This window comes from Loxodonta africana, chromosome X (assembly GCF_030014295.1).
Source record: "Loxodonta africana isolate mLoxAfr1 chromosome X, mLoxAfr1.hap2, whole genome shotgun sequence".
NCBI lineage: Eukaryota > Metazoa > Chordata > Mammalia > Proboscidea > Elephantidae > Loxodonta > Loxodonta africana.
Genome location: NC_087369.1, coordinates 63,606,726 through 63,632,341, shown reverse-complemented (window position 1 = coordinate 63,632,341; position 25,616 = coordinate 63,606,726). Strand labels below are relative to the sequence as shown.

Genomic DNA, 25,616 nt, shown 5'->3' with positions numbered 1-25,616 from the left:
GGGTCTCTTGCTTCAACGCCGACAGTCCTTCTGCTTTGTTTCAGCCCCTCTGAAATAAAATCTAAAAATGGGGAGGCTCTGGATTCATAGCTGGGAAACGAACCCAGGTTTCTTTCTCCACCCTGGCCCAGCCTTCTTTCTGCTGTTTTCTGCCTTAGAGGTCCTTACTTAATGTGACCACGGTAAATCAGAAGCAGTTCCTGGTCTGGCAGCCAGGCCTGTCATCCCCCTTTTCTATTTTCATGGAAGAGGGCAGGTCTGTGTCTGTCATCACAGTGTCCCCATTGCCTTGGAGAGGGTATCTCCTGCAAGGTGTACTTGTTGTGAGTCCTCATGGTATGTTACAAAAAGAATGAGCTTTGGAGAAGGCAGACCTGAGTTTGAATCTATGCTCTTCCCTAACCCATTGGATGACCTCAGCTAGATTATCTTACCTTTTCTGAACTTTAGTTTCCTCATCTGCAAAATGGGATGCCCATCTCTCAGGATTAACCAAGATTATTTGAATGGCCCATGGCAACAGCCGTCAAGAAATCACACAATGTATTGCATTGGACAAATCTGCTGCAAAAAAAAAAAATTTTTTTTTACCTCTTTAAAAGTGTTAAAAAGTAAAGTAAAAAGCACCTTGAAGACTAAGGTGCACCTGACCCAAGCCATAGTATTTTCAGTTACCTCATATGCATGTGAAAGCTGCACAATGAGTAAGGAAAACCGAAGAAGAATTGATGCATTTGAAATATGATGTTGGAGAATAATACTGAATATACCTTTCACTGCCAAAAGATTGAACAAATCTATCTTGGAAGAAGTACATCCAGAATGCTCCCTAGAAGCGAGGATGACGGGACTTTGTCTCACATACTTTGGACATGTTATTAGGAGGGACCAGTCCCTGGAGAAGGACATCACGCTTGGTAAAGGGTCAGCGAAAAAGAGGAAGCCCCTCAACAAGATGAATTGACGCAGTGGCTGCAACAATGGGCTCAAACAGCAATGATTGTGTGAATGGTGCAGGACTGGGCAGCGTTTCGTTCTGTTGTACGCAGGGTCACTGTGAGTCAGAACCGACTTGACAGCATCTAACACCAACAATATGAATGGCACTCCCTGATACTTGTAGGCAGTCAAAAAAATGGTCATTTCCTTCTCCTTCATGAAATCTTCCATGGAAAATGACTTGTAGAATTCAGTGCCAGGCAAAGATTTGCTTCCCCTGAAAAGTCGAGTATTTCCTTTTTGTAATATGAGGCTGTCACGACTCATTGTATCTTTCTCTTTGCCTCAGCCACTGGCTGATTTGAAGTACAACTCTGGCATCTTTGTTGTCTGCTTTTTCTTAGTTCTTGTTTTTGAGTTCAGTTTTTATTCTTTCCTTGTCTGTGCTCTTGGAGTAAGCCACCTCAAATCCTTTGTGGACTCTTGCAGATATAAATAACTAATGGGTGTAAATAGTTGTTGAATGAATGGAAGGCTGGAGAGGCTGGACTGGAGATGGTGGGGTTAGAAGAGGACCAGAGGGTGGTGCAGACTGGGGCAGCTGAAAAGGTATCTGGATGGGTGGCTATGGTACTATGAGGAGTCAAGGGGTTAGTTGGGAGGGAGTTAGTCCTTCACTCCCCTCTCTTGTTCCTGCTCTGGAAAGAAATATAGATTGGAGAACAGAACCTCACATCATCTAGAATCATCAGCCTCCCCATTTTGTATGTACAAGGCAGGAGACTGAGGTCTAAAGAAAGAGGAGGGACTTGTATTTAAAAATGAAATCAAAGCAATATATATACATAATTTTGATAAGGCAAATAGTATACAAGGGTTTATATAGCAAAAAACAGCTGCCTGGGAGTTACTCCTGAAAGGGTGCTGAGTTTCTGCTTGAGGTAATGGAAAACTTTTGGAAATGGATAATGGTGCTGGTAGTACAACATGATGAATGTAATTAATATCACTTAATTCTACACTGAAAAATTGTTAAAATGGTAAGTTTTATTATATATATTTTATCACAATAAAATAAAGCACCTGTCACCCCACCCCACCACTTTCCAGCTTACAGGGGCAACCATTTTTACCATGTTAGTTTTTCTAGTGGTAATATCATATCTCTAAATAACATGCTTCAATGGTTATTTATTTATTTATCAACTTTAAACATTACTTAATGACTTTTCCCTACTATAATAAGTGAGAACTTTGCTTATTTACAGTAGCTCCTGCCTCTTTCTCTAGCCCCCCCCCCAATTTTGATAGTTACATTACTATTTTGGTCCCTCTATTTAATTAAGTTACCTTTGTAACTTAATTAAATAATATTTTAAACTTCATTTCTTATTCCATCAATTTTCCACAGTATCTCTTGATGACTCACTGTTAGACATAGTTATCAGTGCCCTATCCTTTCCCTCCTCTCCTCTTCCACCTCCCAGTTTCTGTCTTCTGTACTTTTGCATTCAGCAAGGTTATTTGCATTTGCATTCTGTTCTGTAACAGTGATTAAGTTTTCAGTACTTTATCTACAGAGATTGATTATAAAAGTTGAACACCAGTACACTGCATTTATGTTGTTATGACTATGTTGATATTACTCGCTGCTGGGCCAAATAAAAAAAAAATGCAAATAGTGTACTATAATTGTACTCATTTCCCACATTTCCAATGTCAAAAACCTCTGTACTTCTAGGAGAATGTTCCTAGCATCACGGTCAAATGGATTTTCCTTTTGTGATCCACCAATTGCTCAAAATCATGACACCTTTTTACTTTGCTTCATATTTGGACAGGGACTTTCTTTTTGTCTTATTGATTGACTGACTGTTGTGTGGGGTTCCTTGCAACCGTGGGATAATCAAGGAACATCTTCTGGGGACATCATTTTACTTGGAGATTTTTAGAGGAGGAAGTTTTTTTTTTTAACTTCATACTGAAATGTAACATGAACACGGAAAAGTGCTCATATCATAAATGAATAGCTTGATCAGTTTTTACAAACTGAACACACCTGTGTAACTGACACTCAGCTCGAGGTCCTTTTTTCATTCACTCTATCTGGTACTCAGTGAACCCTTTCGATTTGAAGGGTTATGTACCTTTTTACATGACTTCTTTGATAATTTCTTCTCCTTCATTTTTCTGTTTTCTTTTTCTGGAATGTCTGTTAGTTGGGTGTTGAACTTCCTGGATTCATCCTCTAGGCTGCTTTTTCTTCTCTCATATTTTCTAGTTTTTGAAGGAGTTAATAGAAAGTCTGACTGAAATGTCTTATTTTTGATGACCCAGCAGGGAGCTGGTTGTTACAATGGGTGCCCCCCCAAATGCCAGAATGAAAAGCACTTTAGTTTGGGGGCAACAACATGCCACTGGGTGTCCTAATTCATCCCAGATAGTTTAATTCCTCTAGTGAGGAGCCCTCTGATATTTTGCCTAGGGATGAACACCTGGCAGCCTGTGTTTGGGGCCTGGTAGTTGGCAGGGGCAGGGGAGGATTTCATATACTTGGCTATAATTTCTCCCCCTGTTTTCAGCCCCCTTCACACTCCTACAGTCCCTTGTACCTACTGTCTCCAAGTCTGGAGTCTTTCTGGGGCTCTGCTGGCTCGACTGGCCCCCTCCTCAGGCACAACCCCCTGAGTGGTGTCCTTGGTGCTCCTTCAACTGTGAACATTCTTCTGTGTGGTTTTTGCTTCCAGAAATTTGTTGAAATCTCTCACCCACTGATATTACTCTCTCCTGTCTTCTTCGCTGTTATGAGTTCATGCCTTATTTTATCCCTTCACTTTTCTTTTGGTGGGGTCCTGGGAGAGAGGGAAGGTAAGCATTTGTGTTACTGAGGCGCAAACTAAGGCTAAAAAAAGCTACTTTTAAAAATGGTTGTTTTGCTTTTTCTACCCAGACTGAAAAAGAAAACTATCCATAACCCCCAAATACTCAACTCTGGATGACCTCATTTTGGCATGTGTTGCCTCTGGCTCCAGCCCATCAGGAGCATTCCTGTAATGGCCTTTGGAATGCCATTTTCCTCAGCCTCTGCCATGTAGACCATGCAGTCAAGACAGCCCTCAGTGGAGGAACTGGAGACCTGGGTTCTGACCCCAGCCCTGATACCGCCTCCCTCAGGAACTCTGGGCAAGCCCCTCCACCTCTCTGGCTGTCCTCTCTGTGACCTGAAAGGGTCTTGGCCTGCTGTGAGATGGCTTTGGCAGGATTAGGTGGGTGCATGGAAGGCAGCCCAGCCTTCTTTGCTTAGGCAGGGGAAGCAGGTGGGCCAGAGATGGGCCCCAAGCACACAGGAGGGGGCTTTAAGGCCGAGCTGAGGTTTCTGCAACAGCAGGCAGCTCTAGCTGCTCCCCCTACCGCCTACTCTTTCCCATCCTGGCTGAACCTCCATCCCCCTTCCTCCAGAGAGGGAGGAAAGAAGGGAGGGCTAGAGAGCGAGTTCCATTTTTTCTTTTTTCTCTCTCTCTTTTTTGTTTTCTTGTTCATAGTGCTGAGCTGATCTGGGCTGCAATACCTGTGTCTAACCCCTCCTTCCCTTTTTGGTGCTCCACTTTCTATCCTTGAGTGCTTGTCTATTCTCGAGCCGTTTCCTGAACGCTGGTGGCATGGGGCTGTACTGTATGGAGGCAATAGAAGAGACAGGAGGGAGAGAGGCCAAGCTCACAGGCTGGCATGGAAGAAGAAGCACCTCTTAGCTCTGTAGTATGGCAAAAGGAAACAGCTGCTGTAGCAGCTAAAAGCATTGGATTTGGAGTCAGACAAACTCAGGTTTGAATCTTGGTTCCACAACTTATTAGCTGTGTGACTCTGAGCAAATCACATTGCTTCTCTGAGCCTCAGGTTTATCATCTATACAATGAGAAGAATAACTACCTTACACAGATATTATGAAAATGGCACAGGCCTGGACTGTAGATTGCTTAATGAGTAGTAACTTTATTATGATTTGTATTATTATAAAGCAGAATATGCTAAAGACCAAATAAAGCTCGCTTTAGTGATTGAAAGGAACACGAGGTCAGGGAAAACTTTCTATAGGAGGCAGCCTTTGACCTCACCATTCCTTGGGTTAAGCCCCGCAGCGGCTCCCCAGGAATTACAGGATGAAGTTCACACTCTTCTGCATGATGTTCAAGGCTCTCTTTGTTGTAGTCCATGACTCTCTTCTCTTTAAAATAAAAATGTGAAGTGATACCTCTTTATTTCCCGAAGAAGAAATTTTAAAAGTTTTAGAAAAATATTTAAAGTATACAGCAGTCCTTATCATCATCATCATTGAACTTATTCATCCCAGAACTTGTTCAGTGACTTGTGGTAAACAAGGACTATAGGAAGAATAATGATGAGCATAAGAATAACTAGCAACCAGAGCTACCATGGCCTTCATTTTGCATCCCCACCATGTTATCACCTTCAACGTTGTCTGGATCCATTACTGCAAGTGGTTATATTATCCAGCAAGCTTTCTGATTTGCCCTGTGTTTTATCTAGTCATGCTTCTCTTTTAATAACCTTTATAAGTTTTCTTGCATGTCACCATTACCTCATTCATCCGATTTGTATACCTGCCTCTTTTTGTCACTCTTGGCTCAGATGGGCCCCTTAGAAGGGAGTCTTCCTCTTTACCTGAATTACCTTTCAAAAGGCTTTTATTTTCACCTTTCACATTGTCATGATTTTGGTGGCACTTGAACTTGGGAGGCATCTTTACCTCTCCCCTAGTGCTTCTCCACTTCCTGGCTGTCACAAGTAGGTATTTGCGCCACCTGTGTCCTAGGAAAGCTCTTGCATACTCCTTTGGGCAAAACTGTGGCTCCCATTTACCGTTCTAGCCACTCTGTCCCCTTCCCTACCATGCACTCAAGTTGTGCTAACTATTTAGAGTTCCTTAAGCATTTTAAACTTCTTTATGCCTCCATGGGCCCTGTTGACACAGTGATTAAGCGTTTGGCTGCTAACCAAAAGGTCAGCAGTTTGAATCCACCAGCCACTCTTTGGAAACCCTGTGGGGCAGTTCTACTCCAAATCAACTCGACGGCAGCAATTTTGATTATGCTCTGTGCCTTTATCCTGGTTGTTCTTTTGACCACGAATGCCTTTTTACCCTTTTCTACATGGCAGGGAGGAGTCTCTGGGTGGTACAAATGGTTAACACATTTGGTTGCTAACTGAAAGGTTAGAGGTTCAAGTTTACCCAGAAGTGCCTCAGAAGAAAGGTCTGGCAATCTACTTTCAAAAAAATTAGCCATTGAAAAACCTATGGAGCACAGGTCTACTCTGACACACATGGGGTTGCCGTGAGTCAGAGTGAACTTGGCACTATTCCAGGCACTTGGAAGCAGTGAACAAACCGATAAAACATCTGCCCTAGTGGAGCTGTCATTCTGATGTGTATATTGGGGTGGGGGTAGGTGGGAGAAACAGAAAAGAAATAAACAAGAAAATACATAATATGTCAAATAGTGGTAAGTACTATAGAGAAGAAGCTGGGCAGGAGAATGGGAAGTGCAGAAGGCTCGATTAACTCAACTATAGTTAATATTTGCACATTTCATTTAAGTATTTTACCATGGCATCACATATTCTTTATAACCACAACTCTCACAACCTTGTTCCAAAAACCAAACCAAACCTGTTGCCATTGAGTCGATTCTGACTCCTAGTGACCTTATAGAACAGAGTAGAACTGCCCTGTAGCGTTTCCAAGAAGCAGCTAGCTGATGGATTTGAACTGCCAACCTTTTGGTTGGCAGCCAAGCTCTTAACTACTGCACCACCAGGGCTCCTACAACCTTATTCCAAAACCAAAACACCAAACCCGTTGCCATCCAGTTGATTCTGACTCACAGCAACCCTACAGGACAGGGTAGAACTGCCCAAGAGTTTCCAAGGAGCACCTGGTGGATTGCAACTGCTTACCTTTTGGCTAACAGCCGTAACACTTAACCACTATGCCACCAGGGTTTCTACAACCTTATTAGGTCAGTGATATTATTATCTCCATTATGTTGGTAAGGAAACTGAGATTTAGAGATGTAAATCACATAGTTAAGAGAGGCAAAGCTGGGATTCAAACCCAGGCTGTCTGACACCAGAGCCTGTGCTCATAATAGCTGTGCCATTCCACCTCCCAGCAAGCCTCACAAGAATTCTCTGAAGTTGGTATTATTATACGTATTTTATCGTTGGGGAAATTGAGGTTCAGAGAGAATTGACTCATCCAAGGTTGCATAGCAAATAAGTGGATTTGAACCCAAGTCTGTTTAACACTAAAGGCCCTTCTACAAACTCTGAGGCCTCTTGCCTGCCTCTACATTTACAGGGCCCAGGCGAGGTACAAGTTGGAGCCCTTGGTCCTCCTCCCTTCTCTTCCTACCCATGGCTTATATGGAGCCTTGAGATGTGTATGGACACCCAGTCCACATGTCAAAGCCTTGTTTGTCTCATTCTCCCTTGGCTACTCCTTGGGCCTAGCAGATGAACCTGGATAATAGCCACACAATTTCTGAAAGTAAGCTTGAGAAATTTGGGTAGGGAGTTCTGTGGTCCTGGGTATCTATAGTACAGTTTAGAAAGGATAGGGCCAAAGATCTTGATGGGCATAGACCCTTGCCCCACAGTTTCTTTGCCTCATTGGGGGAGGCCTCTAAATTGTGAGATCTGGCATAAGGGCTGCAGTTTCCTAGTACATCCTATGGTGTTGCAATTTGTAATAGGCTGGGCTCCAAGATCCTGCTCCTTTGACTTCCTGAACTAGGTCCTGCTTTGCAGTGAGGAGAGGGTGGTGGTGGTGGTGGTGGTGTTCTATGGGCCTGGTCTCTGGCCCATGAAGAATGGGGTCTTCCCAACAAACCCTTCTGGATGTGCACATACCTTCTTAGGTCCCCCATAACAATATTTTGTTCATAGCATTCTCAGGATATTTATCTTCGATTTCTTAGTAACTTATTAAAATTATACGTTTAATGCATTCTTCCCTTAGGAAATTTAGGAAACTTGGAAAAGTAGAGGGGAAAAAACATTACCTATAATTTCAACACACAAAGGCAGCCACTGTGAACATTTTGGTGTATTTCCTTTATTCTCTGTATTTTTTTTTTCTGGAAAGTTGAAATGATACTGCACGTATACTTTTTTATTGCTTTTTTCATTTGAGCATTTCTCCCATGTTATTACATATTATTATAACCATCATTTTTAGTGGCAGCTGACATACCATAATGTACTTAACAGTTCTCTGGATGTAGGACATAGAACATGGATCCATTTTTTCACTGGTTTAAATCATATTTATGTCCATTCCGAAGAAAGGTGATCCAACAGAATGTGTAAATTATTGAGCAATAGTATTAATATCAAACACAAGTAAAATTTTGCTGAATATAATTCAAAAATGGTTGCAGCAATACACTGACAGGGAACTGTGAGAAATTCAAGCCAGATTCAGAAGAGGATGTGAAATGAGGGATATCATCGCTGATGTCAGATGGATCTTGGCTGAAAGCACAGAATACCAGAAAGATGTCTACCTGTGATTTATTGACTATGCAAAGGCATTCGACTGTATAGATCGTAACCAATTATGGACAACATTGCAAAGAATAGGAATTCCAGAACACTTAGTTGTGCACATGTGGAACCTGTACATAGACCAAGAGACAGCCGTTCAAACAGAACAGGATTTAAAGTCAGGAAACGTGTGCATCAGGATTGTATCCTTTCACCACATTATTCAGTCTGTATGCTAAGCAAATAATCCGAGAAACTAGACCATATGAAGAAGAACATGGCATCAGGATTGGCGGAAGACTCATTAACAATCTGTGATATGCAGATGACACGACCTTTCTTGCTGAAAGTGAAGAGAACTTGAAGAACTTACAGATGAAGATTAAAGACTACAGCCTTCAGTATGGATTACAACTCAACATAAAGAAAACAAAAATCCTCACAACTGGACCAATAAGCAACATCATGATAAATGGAGAAAAGATTGAAGTTGCCAAGGATTTCATTTTACTTGGATCCACAATCAACACCCATGGGAGCAGCAATCAAGAAATCAATTGATGCGTTGCATTGGGCAAATTTGCTGCAAAAGACCTCTTTAAGGTGTTGAAAAGCAAAGATGTCAGTTTGAGAGCTAAGGTGTGCCTGACTCAAGCCATGGTATTTTCAGTTGCCTCATATGCATGGGAAAGCTATACAATGAATAAGGGAGACTGAAGAAGAATTGATGCCTTTGAATTATGATGTTGGTAAAGAATATTGACTGTACCATGGACTGCCAAAAGAACAAACAAGTCTGTCTTGGAAGAAGTACAGCCAGGATGCTCCTTGGAAGCGAAGATGGCGAGATTTTGTCTTACGTACTTTAGATGTGTTATCAAGAGGGATCAATCCCTGGAAAAGGACGTCATGCTTGGTAAGGTAGAGGATCAGCAAAACAGAGGAGGACCCTCGATGGCATGAGTTGACACATTGGTTGCAACAATGGGCTCAAACAAAGCAACGATTGTGAGGATGGCGCAGGACTGGGCAGTGTTTCGTTCTGTTGTACATAGGGTTGCTTTAAGTTGGAACTGACTCAATCGCACCTAACAATAACAACCAATCATGCTGTGATGGGCATCCTTGCATGTAGAACTCTTAGGGAATTTAATCTGGCTGTACCTGGGAACAATTTTACTTATCTTATTTCGCTTTCTAGATAGTCCCCCTGGCTGGGTCTGAGCCATCCTTATAGTTTTTCATTTACCCATTCATTCCATCATCAAATATTTGCTCTGTGCCTCTGTGGACCAGACTCTGAGAACTGGAGGTACAGTTCTCTCTGTGAATAAGACACAGCCCCAGACCTCCATCAGCTCCCAGTCTGCTGGGTGAGTCAGGCATGGAAATGGACAATTTCAGTACATTCGATCAGTGCTGTGTTGGAGGCAAGAAAATGATACTGTGGGAGAACAGAAGAGGAACTCCTAATCCAGCTTATGGATATTAAGATAAGCTTCCTAGAGGAAGTGATGCCTAAATGAGTCGTTGTCTTAGTTATCTAGTGCTACTATAACAGAAGTACAAGTGGGTGGCTTTAACAGAAATTTATTCACTCAGTCTAGGAGGCTAGAAGTCCAAATTCAGGGAGCCAGCTCCCGGGGAAGGCTTTTTCTCTCTGTCAGCTCTGGGGGAAGGTCCTTGTCATCAATCTTTCCCTGGGTCTGAAAGTTTCTCAGCACAGGGACCCTGGGTCCAATGGACATGCTCTGCTCCTGACTCTTCTTTCTTGGCGGTAGGAGGTCCTTCTCCTCTCTGCTTGATTCTCTCTTTTATATCTCAGAAGAGATTGACTCAGGATACAAACTAATCCTGTAGATTGATTCTTGCCTCTTTAACTGCCTCTAGTCCTGCCTCATTAACATCGTGTGAAAAAAAAATAAAACCAAACCTGTTGCCGTAGAGTCAATTCTGACTCACAGTGACCCTACAGGACAGAGTAGAACTGCCCCATAGGGTTTCCAAGGAGTGGCTGGTGGATTTGAACTGCCGGCCTTTTGGTTAGCAGCTGTAGCACTTAAGCACTGCACCACCAGGACTCCATTAACATCATAGAGGTTAGGATTTACAACACATGGGATAATCACATCAGATCACAAAATGGTGGACAACCACATAATACTGGGAATCATGGCCTAACCAAGTTGACACATATTTTGGGGGGACACAATTCAATCCATGACAGTCATGGAGGATGAATAGGAGTTGGCTGGAATAAGAAGGGGAACTTCCTGTTAAATACAATGAGTTGAATAAACCTGTTTATCTCTGCTGCTTCCCAAAATCCCACTAAAATAAGAGTAAAGGAATAAAAAAGGTAGGAACCCATAAGGTCTGGGATGCTGACCAGAAGTAAACTATTCTACTCAGAGAACCCCAGAAATACTCAGGATTCAGAAGCATCGTGGACTGCAGAAGGCAGGGGGAGGTATGGAACTGAAAATAGGAAAATGTTGAAAGTCTGTTAACAGACCCTCTTGGCCCCTCCCCAACCCTGTCCAGCCAGAGACCACCGCCCCCCTCCCCATCAACCCCATCCTTGCAGATGGAAGTTGATTCTTTGGAGAAATTGAAGCTAAGAGGCTCTGGGCTTGGGGACACCAAGCACAGTGGAGGATAGGGTAAAACAGGGCAGCAATCAAAGGAATCTGCATCCTAAAACAGTCAGACCCCAGCCTCTTCCCACTATTCCACTTCCACACCACAGTCAGGAACACACAAGAGATCAAAGGATTCTTCTTTGGAGAACTGAATGACCCCAGAAAAACGGCCTCCAAAAGATGACATTTGGGAGTTTTCTAACAAAAGAGGCTATCAGCCCAGTAACTGTATAGTGAAGCCCACCACCTGGCAAGCTCCATCTATACACGGAGCTTCCAATCAGCTTTTTAGTGTCATGGAAATGAATCACAAGGATCACTAGCTGAGGACCCTTAAGATCAGTATATTTTATTTTATGTAAACTATACCTCAATAAGGAAACCTTGGTGGTGTAGTGGTTAAGTGCTACAGCTGCTAACCAAGAGGTTGGCAGTTCAAATCCATCAGGCGCTTCTTGGAAACTCTATGGGGCCATTCTACTCTGTCCTACAGGGTCGCTATGAGTCGGAATTGACTCGACGGCAGTGGGTTTGGTTTGGGTAGTGAGTATACCCCCAATAAAATTGACTTAAAAAAAAACCCAAACCCAGGTAGCTGGATATCATCAGATAGTCCAAGACTATTTGAGGAAGGCCATCGATCTTAAAGACTGATCCCCCCCCCACAAAAAACCATAAAAAATGAACAGAGGTAATGAAGGGAGAAGAAGAAACCTGCAAAATGAAAAATGGTGAGAGCCAAAATAAAAATTTTAGTAGAAGGATTAGAAGATTAAAGATGAGGAAGCAGATAGGGTCATGGTTTCATGGGACATCTGAGTTATTTGGCCTAATATTGTGTTTAGTGCTTCTGTTGTATGTCCTAGTTCATTGCGTAGTGCCTGGGGGTCTTAAAAGCTTTCAAGCAGCCATCCGAGGTATAACTGTTGGTATCTAGTCTCCTGGAGCAACAGAGGAAGGAGAGTCAGGAGTAGGAGGAAGCAATGAGATGTGTGACAAGAAGGCAGGAAGGGATAGAAAAACTGGACAAATGGACATGGGGTACCTGGGGTGGAAAGGAAGAGAATGCTGACATATTGCAGGGATTGTAACCAATGTCACAAAACAATGTATAAATTTTTGAATGAGAAACTAATTTGTACTGTAAACTTTCACCTAAAGCACAATAAAATTTAAAAAGAAAAGAACTGGAATGTGTGGCTAATTGCCTCCATGAACAACTGTCTCCTTTGCCATTAATTACATTTACCATGTTGTGCAACTATCACCATTATCTATTTCCAAAAGGTTTTAATTACCCCAAACAGAAACTCAGTACCCTTAAGCAATAAGTTCCCATACCCTACGACCATATTTTCTGAGACGAGAAGAAATGGATGGTGCCCAGCAATTATTACTGAACGTTTTGATCAAAGATTCTATAGAAGAATCTCAATTAAAAGGGAGAAAATGCAGAACAGAATTTCAAATTCTCATGGAATCCAGATTTTCTGAAGCCATGGAGGCTGGATAAACCCCTGAGACAATTGCGCTGAGATAATCTTTAAACCTTAAACCAAAAATATCCCCTGAAGTTTTCTTTAAACCAAACAATAGTTTAGCTTAACTAGTAACGAATGTCTGCCTTGAGCATTGTACTCTTTTAAGAACTATTTATAAGGGATCAAACTGACAATAACAACTCAAAGGATTAGATAGGAACTTTAGGGGGCAGTGAGTCTATGTTAATGGGAGAGGAACAACTCAGAAAATGTGGGTGAAAATGGTTGCACAACTTGAAGAACGTAATCAGTGTCACTGAATTGTACGTGTAGAAATTGTTGAATTCTGCTGTGTATATTCTCAACAATGACAAGAAAAAGTAAATTATTTAAAAAAATAAAAGGCGAGGAAGCAGAATAATAAGACAAAGAGATGGACAACAGAAAAGATGAGGAAATCGGAGGATCAATTGAGGAACTCCCAAATCCAACAATAGCAGTTTCAGAAATACAGAATGGAGGAAACAGCAGAAAGGAAATTATCGAAGACATAATACAAAAACATTTCCCAAAACTGAAGGAATGAAAGATCCCACTGAGTACCCAGCACAGTAAATGATAAAAAGACCCACACCAAGGTATGCTACTGTGAATTTTCAGAATGCCGGGGTAAAAAACTTGTTGCCATCGAGTCAATTCTGACTCATAGCAACCCTATAGGACAGAGTAGAACTGCCCCATAGAGTTTCCAAGGAGCAGCTGGATGATTCAAACTGCTGACCTTTTGAGAAGACCCTAAAAGCTTCCAGAGGAAAAAAAAAAAAAACATTTCATATACAAAAGATCAAGAAAAAGAATGACATTGAACTTCTAGACACCCGCACTGGAAGCTAGGGAACAAGGGAGCAGGGTTCTCAAAATTCTGAGGGAAAATAATTTCCAGCCTAAAAGTCTGGATTATCAATTAAGGGTGAGGGTATAATGATGGACTCGATCATGCCAATGATCGTGAGGGTGACATAGAACTGGGCAACATTTCATTCTGTTGTACACAAGGTCGTCATGAGTTGGAGTTGACTCGACAGAAGCTATCTGTCTATCTGTCAATCTATCTGCCTGTCTACCTGCCTACCTACCTACCTTTCTATCATCTATCTATCTGTCTATCTAATCTATCTACCTATCTACCATCTAATCTATCTATCTAGTCATAATAATGTAAATCACTAATATGGAGTCCCTGGGTGGCTCAAATGGTTAAGCACTCAACTATGAGCCGAAAGGTTGTTGATTTGAACCCACCCAGAGGAGCCTTGGAAGACAGGTCTTGAAAACCCTATGGAGAAGTTCTACCCTGCATACATAGGGTTGCCATAAGTTGGAGTTGACTCGACAGCAACTAACAACAACAATGCTGATTTACCCAGAACTTTGAAATGTAGCTATATTGTAGAATGAGAGGAGAAGTGTATGCGTGCAACTGTATGAGAATGGGGCCTGGTAATGTGTGTAGGAATTCAGTACATAGTATATAAAACTAAAAATAAATAAATCAAGAAATAGCATTATGTATGTATTCTTTAGAAATGAGAAGGCAAATACCTGAAAAATCAATTAAAAGAGTTGAAAATGGTTTACTTCTAAGAGTGGGAATTGAGGGTAAGGAGGGGTAGAGCAGGGGATTTGCATTTTTTGTTGTAATCTTTGTAGTACTATTTACCTTGAAATCTGTATACATGTATTACTTTGGTAAAAAATAAATAAAATTTAAAAAGAATGCCAAGAAAATTTCAAAAATGGATCAACAATACAAGCATCTTATTTAGAAATATGAAAGTAAACTCAGAGACTATTTTTATAATCCTTTTACAATTTGACTTTCTAAGCCATGTTCATGTATTACTAAAATTAAAAATAATTTCTAAAATAAGTGTGGGGGGGTTCAAGAGAGCAAATATCAAATATGCTAAGGAGGGACAGGCTGAGGCTATGAAGAGCTTTAGAGCGCTTGGGTTTGGTCCTAAGGTCAGTGGGGAATTACTGAGTGTTTGAAGCAAGAGAACCATATCAACTGATCTTTGCTTTAGAAATGTTTCTTTAGCAGCAAGTGTGAGAAGAAACATGCAGTAAGACAAAGGGTAAGGTGTTAGAGAGAGAAGGTGTATGGCTACCCCAGGGCCTGGTTCTCAGCTTTTGAAGAGACCTGCATGATCCCCGGGCCAAGGCACCCACCTCTTTTTCTTCAGTATACTTCTGGAAGGAGCCCTGTTGACAGTTGCCCTTTAAGTCTTCTTTTTTAAAACTCGGCTTCATTTGGTCATCTCCTTGTGTTGGGTACTAGGACATTACCAGTTGCCATTGAGTTGATTTCGACTCATGTCAACTCCATGTGTTTCAGAATAGAGCTGTGCTCCATAGAGTTTTCAATGACCATGACCTTTTGGAAGTGATCCTCAGGCCTTTCTTCCAAGGCACCTCTCAATGGATTTCAACCACCAACCTTTCAGTTAGTAGTGCTTAAACATTTGTACCACCCAGGGACTCCATCTTTTTTGTTTATATTGATGTGAAAATATAGATAACACAACATTTGCCATTTCAACATTTTTCACGTGGTACAATTCAGTAAGACCAGTTACATCAATCATGTTGTGATTTTTTTAAGGCACGTTAATCAAATCTTGGTTGTAGGACCAGTCTGTCTCTTTCAGGTGACTGTGCCTATCTTGTTTCTGATGCATTTTGTTTGTTTATTAGTTTAGCTCTCGGAGGAAAACCTTGCTTATCTAATTCCAGGTTCTTGGGAGGAGGCATCTTGTTGTTTACCCAATCACTGTTTGCAGATGGCTTGGAAGATAAAAACCAGAGGCAGAGAATCCAGTCAGCAAGTGAGGGCAGAAACCTCAACATGGCAACTCGAGGGCCTACATTCTTTTCAACCATTTTGCCTTGTTGTCCCAAAAGTCCCCAAACATTTCAGGAACTTTCAATATTCTGCCATTTATTCTCCCACCTGCCAGATTGCCTCTTGTACCTGGAAGCAGCAATGCCAACATCTCCAGTAAGACTACATGCCCAAGTTTTTGGTTCAGAAAATATGGTCGTAGGGTATGGGAACTTATTGCTTCAGGGTACTGAGTTTCTCTTTGGGGTAATTAAAACCTTTTGGAAATAGATAATGGTGATAGTTGCACAACATGGTAAATGTAATTAATGTCACTGAACTGTACACTTAAAAATGGTTAAGATGGCAAATGTTATGTATATTTTACCACGATAAAATTTAAAAAGAAAACATGGTCAGTATACTTAATAGAGGAGTCCCTGGGTGACACAAATGTTTAAGTACTCAGCTACTAACTAAAAGGTTGGTGGTTTGAATCCACCCAGAGTTGCCACAGGAGAAAGGCCTGATGATCTCCTGCCAAAAAATCAGCCACTGAAAACCCTATGGAGCACACTTCTACTCTGACAAACATGGGATCTCCAGGAGTCGGAATCAACTCAATGGCAACTGATAAGTATATACTTACAGAATTTCAATAAGTTAATGTTTATAGAACATCACTACTGAGGATATTTGGTATATCCAAGCCTTTAGAGAATCCTTGGGTCCTAAGTCACCTTTCATTAAGACAAGTCTATGAGAAGTGGCAGGAGAAATCGATCTCTACTGACATGGATTGATAAAGGGAGGTCTGGTCCGTCTTAGAATAAAGAGAAGTGGAGAGGAAGGATCTGTTAGTACACCTCTGGCCTGATATTGGGGAATGAGGATAAGGGAACTCACCTTAACAGTGTGTATGAGCTACTGGTACAGTGGAGAGTGATGGTAAGAGCACAAGTTTTGGGGTTCAGTCAATCTCTCCAACTTGTGTGACCTTAGAAAAGTCATTTGAACCCATCTGAGTCTCAATTTCATCATCTTAAAATTGTATGAATAATGCTCACTTTGTAGGATCAAAGGAGATAATGTATGGAGAAAGCCTAACACTATGCCTGAAAAACAGTAGGTGCTCAATGATTGTTCACGATGATGATGGTGATGATTATATATGTTGCTTATACTCAAAGTAGATTGGGGCAGGTGGCCAGTCTGTGAGCTCCTTGAAGGGTTATATTCCTGGGTCAGACTGAATAAATGTGTGCTGGGGTGTGTGATGGAGTAGGGTGGTGAAGAGACCAGCCTGCCTAGGGCAGAGGGTTAGTGTTAGGGAGAGAGCTGAGGGGCTTGGCCTCAATTCTGTAGGCAATTAGGGGACTCACTGAAGATAGGCCCCTTAGACCTGGTACCTGAAAGTTATTGGGCCAGGCCTCAGAAGCAATCTTGCTCCTGCCGAGTGAGGTGGAAAGTTTTAATAAATGTGATAAGGTGTTCTGTGGCCCTAGCCCTCTGTTCCTTTAAGAGGATGAGAAGGCTAAGGGTCAGTACAACTGTCATTGACTGAACATGTCCTATGTGTTAGACATTGTGCTGGGCCAAGTCTCACAGCCACAGGAATTCTTGCCCTCTCCCCACCCTATGCCATTTTACCAGTGAAAAAAACTTGAGGCTTGATTATATGGTTACTAAGTTGTAGAACTGTAACTGCTGTACTTACCCTCTGACTGAGCCCCAACAATCTGATGCTCCCCTGCCCCACTTCACTGGCTGATGTCTCCATTCACTCTTTCAACAAATACTCTCTTCTGAGGTCCACCTCCATTCCCTGTGTGTCCTCTCACTTCACACTCAGCATAGATGGATTGCTCCCCTCACTAAGGTCACATCTTGATTCTTTCATCTGAGGTCAGGGCCTGTGATGTGCTCATATCTGTCTCCTCTTCAGTGCAGCTTGGGAGAGGGGGGAGAGATGGGGGTAAATAAATTGGAAAAGGAAGACCAAGGAGGAATAAGATTGCTTCACACTCACTCACTCACTCACTCACTCACTCACTCACTCACTCACTCACTCTTCTTCTTGGGGAGGATTAGCTGGAGGGGTGTGGCTCGTACTTCACTCATTCCCTCAAAGCTGTCCCCGACTCCATTCTCTTCTCTTGGCCTTTCCTTGCCTCTGAGGGGGCCTCACAATGAGGAAGGCAGACCAATGTAGTAGAAAGGAGCCCAGCAGCTGACTCATTTACCCTCTCTCAGCTTCATTCTCTTCATCTGGAAAATAAGCAGGTTGGACTAAGCAATTGAAAAGCCTCTTCTATGTTGTTAATAATACCTGGTATTTGTCTACTGGGTTCCAAAGGGCTTAATCATCCCAACAGCCCTGTGAGGATTGGCCTGATGTTACAAACGGGGAGAGTGAGGCTTGGAAATGAAGTGACTTGCTTGGGTCACAAGGCTGGTAAGTGATAGAGCCAATATCTGAACCTAGGTCTCTCTGTGTTTAAAGCTCAGGCTTTCCCACTGCCCACAGCTGCAGGACACTCAGAGTAAAGCCACACTCCTCACTGTGACTCACTAGGCTCCACACAGTTGGTGCCTTGTGTCTCTTTGACCTCACCGCTGACCACTCTTCCCCTGGCTTACTCCACCCCAGCCGTACTGACCCCTCCCTGTTCCTACAACTGGCTAGGCACTTTACCACCTCACAGCCTTTGTACTTGCTATTCTCTCTGCATGAAATATCCTTCGCCTCATTTTTATGATGTGTATTAGGCCCCAAGCCCCTTACATATGGCAGAGAAAGAAGAATAGTAGAGAGGATATGCTATTATTTTTTTCCCTTTGTTTCTCTTTCAGGTCCGATGGTGAGAATTCCAGAACTGTCAGGTCAGTACCTCCTTTCTTTAGTAGTAGTTGGGGGATGGGGCAGGGACTGGGGTGGGGGGCTCTGGTTTGTTACTTCAGGATTCATGGGCAGAGGCTGGAGACCAACTCAAGGGGGCTCCTTCCCACTGGTATCAGGGGTGGGCACTGAGTGGAGTGGGAGGGCAGGGGTAAAATGTGGCCAGCAGTGGGAAGGGGTTGAAGACTGTTCCTCAGTCTGTCTCACCCCCTCTGACTCAGGAGCTTGGTTGAACACTGTAAGGGCTCATGGGAGATGCCCAGATGTGAGCCAATCTCTAAAGAGGTCAGTTCTGGACCTTTCCCTGCCTATTCCTCCCAGGAGAAAAGGGCACAGTAGATGCTGGGCTTCCCTGGTCCAGAGTTTACATTCTACCCTGAACTGTGCCAGTACTGAGTAGGTGGATTTGGATGGATTTTTGATAACACACATTCTAGATATTAAAAATATATGTTACGGCAACAAGTAAAAAAAATTTGCACAAGCTTCAGTAAATTTTAAGGGTATGATCAATCCGCCACTTGAGGAGGCAGGAGCAAAACTAGGGTAGAAATGGGCTATTTGTGCATTCCGCAGGGTCTTAACCCATCAGAAGCTTCAGGAAGACAGAAGTATCAAGCACGGGACTCTCTGGAAATGATGGGAGGTTTGGGGTAGAGCCCAATCAGTCTTAGCATCCGTGTAGAGGGTTATGGGATGGACCTATGAGATGAGGTAGGCAAGGCAATCCAGGGATCTAGGCATTAGGGGTATGGGATGGGTACAGTCAATCCTAGGCAGGGCTGCAACTTGTCTAGCACCTTTATGAAGAATAGAAAAAGTTACCTGTTTGAAGGGCAACCTCTCTGAATGGATCAGTTGGAAAAACGTCCCCTTTCCTCTAGTATGGAAACCCTGGTGGCGTAGTGGTTAAGTGCTATGGCTGCTAACCAAAGGGTCGGCAATTCGAATCCACCAGGCGCTCCTTGGAAACTCTATGGGGCAGTTGTACTCTGTCCTATAGGGTCGCTATGAGTCGGAATCGACTTGACAGCACTGGGTTTGGTTTGGTTTGGTTTTCCTCTAGTATGCTGCAGCCCTTCACCACAGTTCCTGGCATGGTGAGCATCACACAGGTTGGGGAGAGGGCCTCCACTTGTGCTTTCTTGCTGCAAACCCTTGTGTAGGGCACAATTTGTCCAACCATATGCAGTAGCCCATGTCCTATCATCCAGGCAGTGGATATGGGACAGGAGCAGTAAATCCCAGCATACAGACAGGGGTGTGTGATGAGACACATTCTGTTCTAGCATCCCAGGCAGAGGGGTGTGGGATGAATGCACTAATGCCTAGGACCAATGTAGGACTATGGGATGGGAGTATGCTTAGGTACTGCATTCAGGCAGGGGCAATGTGGCAGACAGTCAGTTCCAGTGTCCAGTCAAGGAGTATATGATGAGGGATCATTTGTCCCAGCATGCAGCTCAGGAGTATGGCATAGGCACAGCCTGTCCTAGCATTTAGGAAGGCACTAATCTAGCAAAGGACATGGATCCTGCTGTCCCACTGTGGATTTGGAGAAAGGCAGCTTGGGCTGGTTTCGAGCCCATGGCTCCTCCGGGTATCCCCCGTTGCTATGCTTCCTACTTGTTGAGGAATCAAATTGAAGGTGTCTCTAGTTCTCTTCCCAGCAGGGGAGTTCCTGGAACCTATAGCTCATGGTATTTAATAATTATCATAATCATAAGTCATGTGATGATACATGTTGGGTCTTTACGATTTACAGAAATTGTCAGGGACTTTCTTTTGTTTGATCCACCTGGTGACACTGTAGGGGGAACCTGGGCTAGCCTTATCACAGTTTTATAGTTGAGGACACTGAGGCTCAGGGTAGTTAAGGGTTTTGCCTACAGCCATGCAACTAATACATGGCTGAATCAGGACTCAAACCCAGGTCTCCCTGGCACCAAGCCCAGAGCCCTGCCCACACCATCAGTGCGGGAGCTCTCAACAGCCTTGCAGGTAATAATAATCATCCTCACCTTCATCCTAATACTAGTAATAATAGCAATTACCATTTGTTCCTCACATACTAAGAACTTTGAATATGTTCTTATCGAATACTCACAGCAGCCCTATTAAGCATGGATTAGGATCCCTGATATACAAATGAAGAAAATGAAGTTGCCTAAGGAAAGAAGAGGGTATGGGCCGTGGTGGCATCACTCCAGTTCATACCCTTGGCTGTCTGGTTCTGAAACTAGCATTTGTTTTACCTAAGACGTGCTTCCTGGCATACGTCCTAGGCCCATAGTCAAGGAGGCTATAGGGGCCTTGAAGACTCAGCAATCAGGGAAGCAAGGGTCAAGCTTGGACTGTGGAAAGGGCTTCAAACATAGCAGTTGTGGGGCCAGACCTGGCAATCATGGTGGGAAGATCCTTTAACTTGGAATCAGGGTAGGGTGGGGCCCTCTGAAAATATGCTGAAGACTCACATGTCAGTTCTTGAGTTCACTTTGGTTAGAGATCAGGGATAGATTTCCTGGAGAAGGCAATGTCTGAGCTGGGCTGTGGAGAACTGACTTTGCATAGGGAGAGCATCCCTGGAGTTAGAATCTACCTGTGCAGGAAGGTGAGAGGTGGGCTTAGGGACAGTGAGCAGTCTGTTGGGCTAAAACAGAAGATCCTGGGCAGGAAAAGAGCAAATGTTAAAGTTCAGAACACCAGCTGGGGATAGGTCACAGATACCATGTATCATCAGTGGGGAGCCAGGGAAGGCTCTGGAGGAGAGAGGAGGAGGCTCTGTGGCATAGAAAGGGCAGAAACTTAAGATCCAGGCAAATCTGAGCTCCATTTATAGCCAGATTGCTTTCTAATTATGTGACATTGAACAAATCTCTTCATCCGTTGGAGCCCTAGTTTCCTCATCTGTTAAACATTGTGTGTGTGTGTGTGTGTGTGTGTACGTGTGTACATGCACACATATACGCGTGTGGTGGTGGAGATGTTAGAGGATAGAAAAAAACACCAAGGAGGAGATCTAGGCCTTGGATATTATAGAAACTGAACAGCAAGGAGTGAGCAAGGTAGGTAGATTGAAAGCCACCCATGGCAGGGCCCAGGCCTGAGGGCTTCTAAGTATGGGATGCCAGAGGAAGTATGGATTCTAATTAGAGCTGAACAGCTGGTGTTGGGGGAGGGCTGTGGGCAGAGCAAAGTGTCTGGATTTCCTGTAGATCTGTGAGAGGTTGTCAAACCTAAAGGCGCCTTAAACCAAGGTCCAGAAAGGGGCTGGCCATGGCACAAGATCACAAGGGTAGTTGTCTGCAGAGGCTGCTTCCTAGTTGTGTGATCTTTGCCGAGTCACTTAACTTCTCTAATCCTTAGTTTCCTCATTGATACAATGGGGACAATAATTCGGACTTCTCTGGGTTGATGAAAGAACTTAAAGCAAGACTCAACATAAAATAGTGACTCAACAAATTGTAGTGTCCTCTGCCTTCCTCTAACCCAACCCATTGTCAAGCTGGAAACGTGGTGAAGTGTAGAACTTGAAAACAGAGAGGGGCAGGGGGGTCCTGATACAGCCCTCCACCAGAAGAGGAAGGAACTGAGGCCTAGAGAGGTATGGCTGCAGTGAGGGTCAGGCTGGAACTCAGGGGCCCTGGGGAACAGGCTGGGGTTGCTAGGCATGCAAGGATGAGAGTGGGAGGAGGTGGTCTGTTGCTAGGGAAGGAGGGAGGGGGTGGGGGAGCTGCTGACACCCGTAGAGCCAGGGACATCCCCATGGCAACAGGAGCCAATGCAGTAGAGAGGAGAAGTGGGAGGAGGAAACACTGTTGGCTCTGTTCCCAGAGGAGGCCTCCCACTCTGGGCCTCAGTGCCCCCATCTGTCCAACAGGAGTTTGGATTAGACAGCCTCTAAGATTGTTTCTTGTTTTGACCTCCTGGCAATCTGGGATGACAGAGACCTCACAGACCTTCTGTGGCCTTCCCCCACCATCCACATGTCCAGGACACTACCAGTCCCGAGCACCTCCCCAGTTGTATCCCACTCTTCCCTCCCATGCTATCTCCTGTTCAGCTCAGCTTGGTTGCCCACCCTGCCCAGCTCTCTGTTCCGACCATTTCCTTTGCCTGGATGTCACTTACTGCCTGCTGAATGATCTATGGCTCTGGGAGGTCCAACCCCAGACCTGTCCATTCTAGGAAACCATCCCTGACTGCCCTAGTCACCCTGACTACTTCCTCCCTCCCATGGTTCTCTGGCCCCAAAGGTTTGAGCTCCTCCTTCCATCCTTAGCAATCACTGCTGAAATTTATTGAGCCACTTCTAAGAGCTGGACTTTACACATGACTTTTTACAAATAGTAGGTCAAATCTTTACAGTAAATCTATCATGTCATATTGTGAGCCTCCATTTTACATATGAGATAGTCCTCTAAGAGCTTATATGACTTGTCTGAGGTCCCCCAGCTACGATGTGGTAGAGCCAGGTTTGGAACTTGGCTCTGTGTAACTGCTGCTGTACCAGGCCAGAGGTGGAGGTGTTCATCATCGTCATCATTATCGTTCTTGTCATTTTGTAGATGAGGAAACTAAGGTTTAGAGAGCTAAAATAATTTGTCCTGTGGTAGAATTAGGATATGAATCCAGACCATAGGATTGATAATCAACATACTCTACTGGCTTTAACCCAATTGTATTTCAGAAGCATGTATGGAGCATTCACTATGCACCAGGCCCCATGTTGGGTGATACCGTGGAGCAGATGGAAGCATGCAAACGGGGTCCCTGCCTGTGGGAAACAGATCAGCTGGCTCTGGCAAGACCAAACAGGAGTGTGATAACGAGGTAGAATGCCAGTGTAAGGACAAGTGTCCTAGAGGAGGTAGACATGGATTCTGACAGTGGGACAGAAGAGGAGGGAGGTAGGGCGAGTTGCTGCAATTTTCCCAGAAGAGGTACCTTTCAAAGAAGCTCGAGAAGAGTAAGAAGTTCCTCTTGTCTCCTTCCTCTTTGTGATCTCCTGCCCCTACCTAGCCCAGCCCCAGGAAGTGGGTGACCCCTAAGCTGGCTGGGTGCCTGGTTGGCACCAAAATAAACTTGCCTTCTCCCTCTTCCCCTCCCCTTGCCTCTGTCCCCTCTGTCCTGGCTTAAATTAGCAGCCCTGGAGATGAGTCACTTGGCAGCTGGGGATGGAGGCTGCGCAGAGCCCAGTTAAGCCTCAACTCCTGCCCTGAGCCATATGGACAGTGCCACTGTGTTCATACATGTGGATGTGTGTTAGTACATGTCAGTGAGGCTCCATATCAGTGTGGTGTGAAAGTGCAAGGGCAGCGTTGCATGTGGCGTGTGTCCGTGTATGTTGGGGATCTGGATAAGCATATCTGGTTGCTGCTGCATTTATTGCTGTGTGTCACTAGATGCCAGTGCACATGAGTGTGTGGCTGTAGCGTGTGTCTGTAGTAGCAAGTATCAGCAAATGAGGGAGGTTTAGGGTGAACAAACACAAGCGCTGTATAATTGCATTCACCCCTCCCTACATAAAGTGCTCTGTGTGTGTTTTTGCTTATGCAAGCCATGTGCTTATATTCCCAATTTTCACTTGTCTTTTTTTTTTTAGTCTGGGTACATTTTGTTGCAAGGAACAGAAACCCACTCAAACCAACTTGAGAATAAGGGGAGGGGGCTGAGAAACTACTATGAGGCTACATATCACAGAATCTAAGAACAGAAAATGAAGTACGGCCAGGCCTCATGCCAACTGGAAGTGGGACTAGGAAGTCGGGAAGCAGGGTCGCTCTCTCACTCCCTCTGCATTTCCTGGGCCCGTGTCTCATCTCTTGCCATCTCTCATGGCTTGCCTGGTCTCTTTTTTACTCACTCCTCTCTCTGAACTCTCTTCCTCTGCTTTCACACGGCCTAACAATGCCACCAACCTAGAAATTCTGTGTCCTTCCAGCTTCAGGATCTACCCCACATGACTGCAGTGCCTGCGTCCAGCTTGGTATTCACAGGGCAGCAAAGGGCTGTAGGTGGGAGTAGATTCTCTTAGAAGTGGGCAAGGGTAGAGAGGTAACATACTTGGTGTTCCTTCGACAGTGAGCACGTGATTTTTGTGTACACAAGTAAGGTCAGAGCCTGGGGGGAGTAGTCTGTGCAGAGGTCCACGGTTGTAAGGTTGCCCATCCATTAAGTTTTTTTGTTCCTAGTCTATTGCAAGTAGACCTTTGCTCACTATGCCTCTCAAGTTCCATGTTCTTACATAAAAACACATGATTTTATCTAAAAAGTTCCCCTTATTTTATGCCAAAATGCCTTTTAAATGCATGGTGAATATTATCATTGCTACCAGTTTGTGGTAATTTTCACAGCCTCAGAACAACTAGCATAATGCTACTGATGTTACACCTTCTACCACCTTCTTGGTTGCTTCAGGAATTTTTACATTTTATTAGTGCAGTGACTGAATTCATAGTTATCTGCAATATATAATTACAAGTATACATTATCAATATTATCAGCTTGATGCTTGAGCTTACTTTTCCATTAATACAAACCCTGCAGTTTTTACATGAATTACAGAGGGAATTAATGACCCCTTAGACAAGTTTTTCACCTATAAGTAAAGAGTCTGGAATCAGTTGTGCCTGTAATGATCATTCTCCAGATCCAGGAACAACGCCCACAGCTCTAGCCTCAAATCCTCTGACTTAGACTAGAGTATCTCCACCACCTGCTCTGGGGCCTCCTGTTTCTGGCCTGGCTCATAAAAAAAAAAAAAAATAGGAGGTATTAGTGTTATTTTTTAATAAAAATAATGTTTTTATTATTATTATTAAAGCCTTCTTCTAATATAAATGGTAAACCTGAGTAGGAAAGATTATCCCAGGCTCAGAACAGAGTCTTTTTCAACTCTTCCCCCCATTTTTTATTCTTCCAAATATTAATAATTGCTTTGATTCAGAAACCCTGGTGGCATAGTATTTAAGTGCTATGGCTGCTAACCAAAAGGTTGGCAGTTCAAATCCACCAGGCACTCCTTGGAGACTCTATGGGGCAGTTCTAGTCAGAACCGACTCGATTGCAATGGGTTTGGTTTTTTTTTTGGTTTGATTCAGAAAGTGCCTACTATGTATCAAGTATTGTTATGGAGCACTTGACAAACATTATCTTTAGTTCTCATAAAAAAAAATTCTCATGGCCACCCCATTTTACAGGTGGGG

The 25,616-nt window shown here is 43.6% G+C and overlaps 1 protein-coding gene across 3 annotated transcripts in view; it reads left to right on the top strand.

Moving 5' to 3' along the window:
* IQSEC2 (IQ motif and Sec7 domain ArfGEF 2) overlaps positions 1-25,616 on the top strand; it is an 84,497-nt gene that overhangs the window by 9,542 nt on the left and 49,339 nt on the right. For all 3 annotated transcript variants that reach the window (XM_064278319.1, XM_064278314.1, XM_023539349.2), the window contains exon 2: positions 18,363-18,392. In XM_064278319.1, coding sequence (XP_064134389.1) covers positions 18,363-18,392 — 30 coding nt within the window. The remainder of the gene's footprint in view (positions 1-18,362; positions 18,393-25,616) is intronic.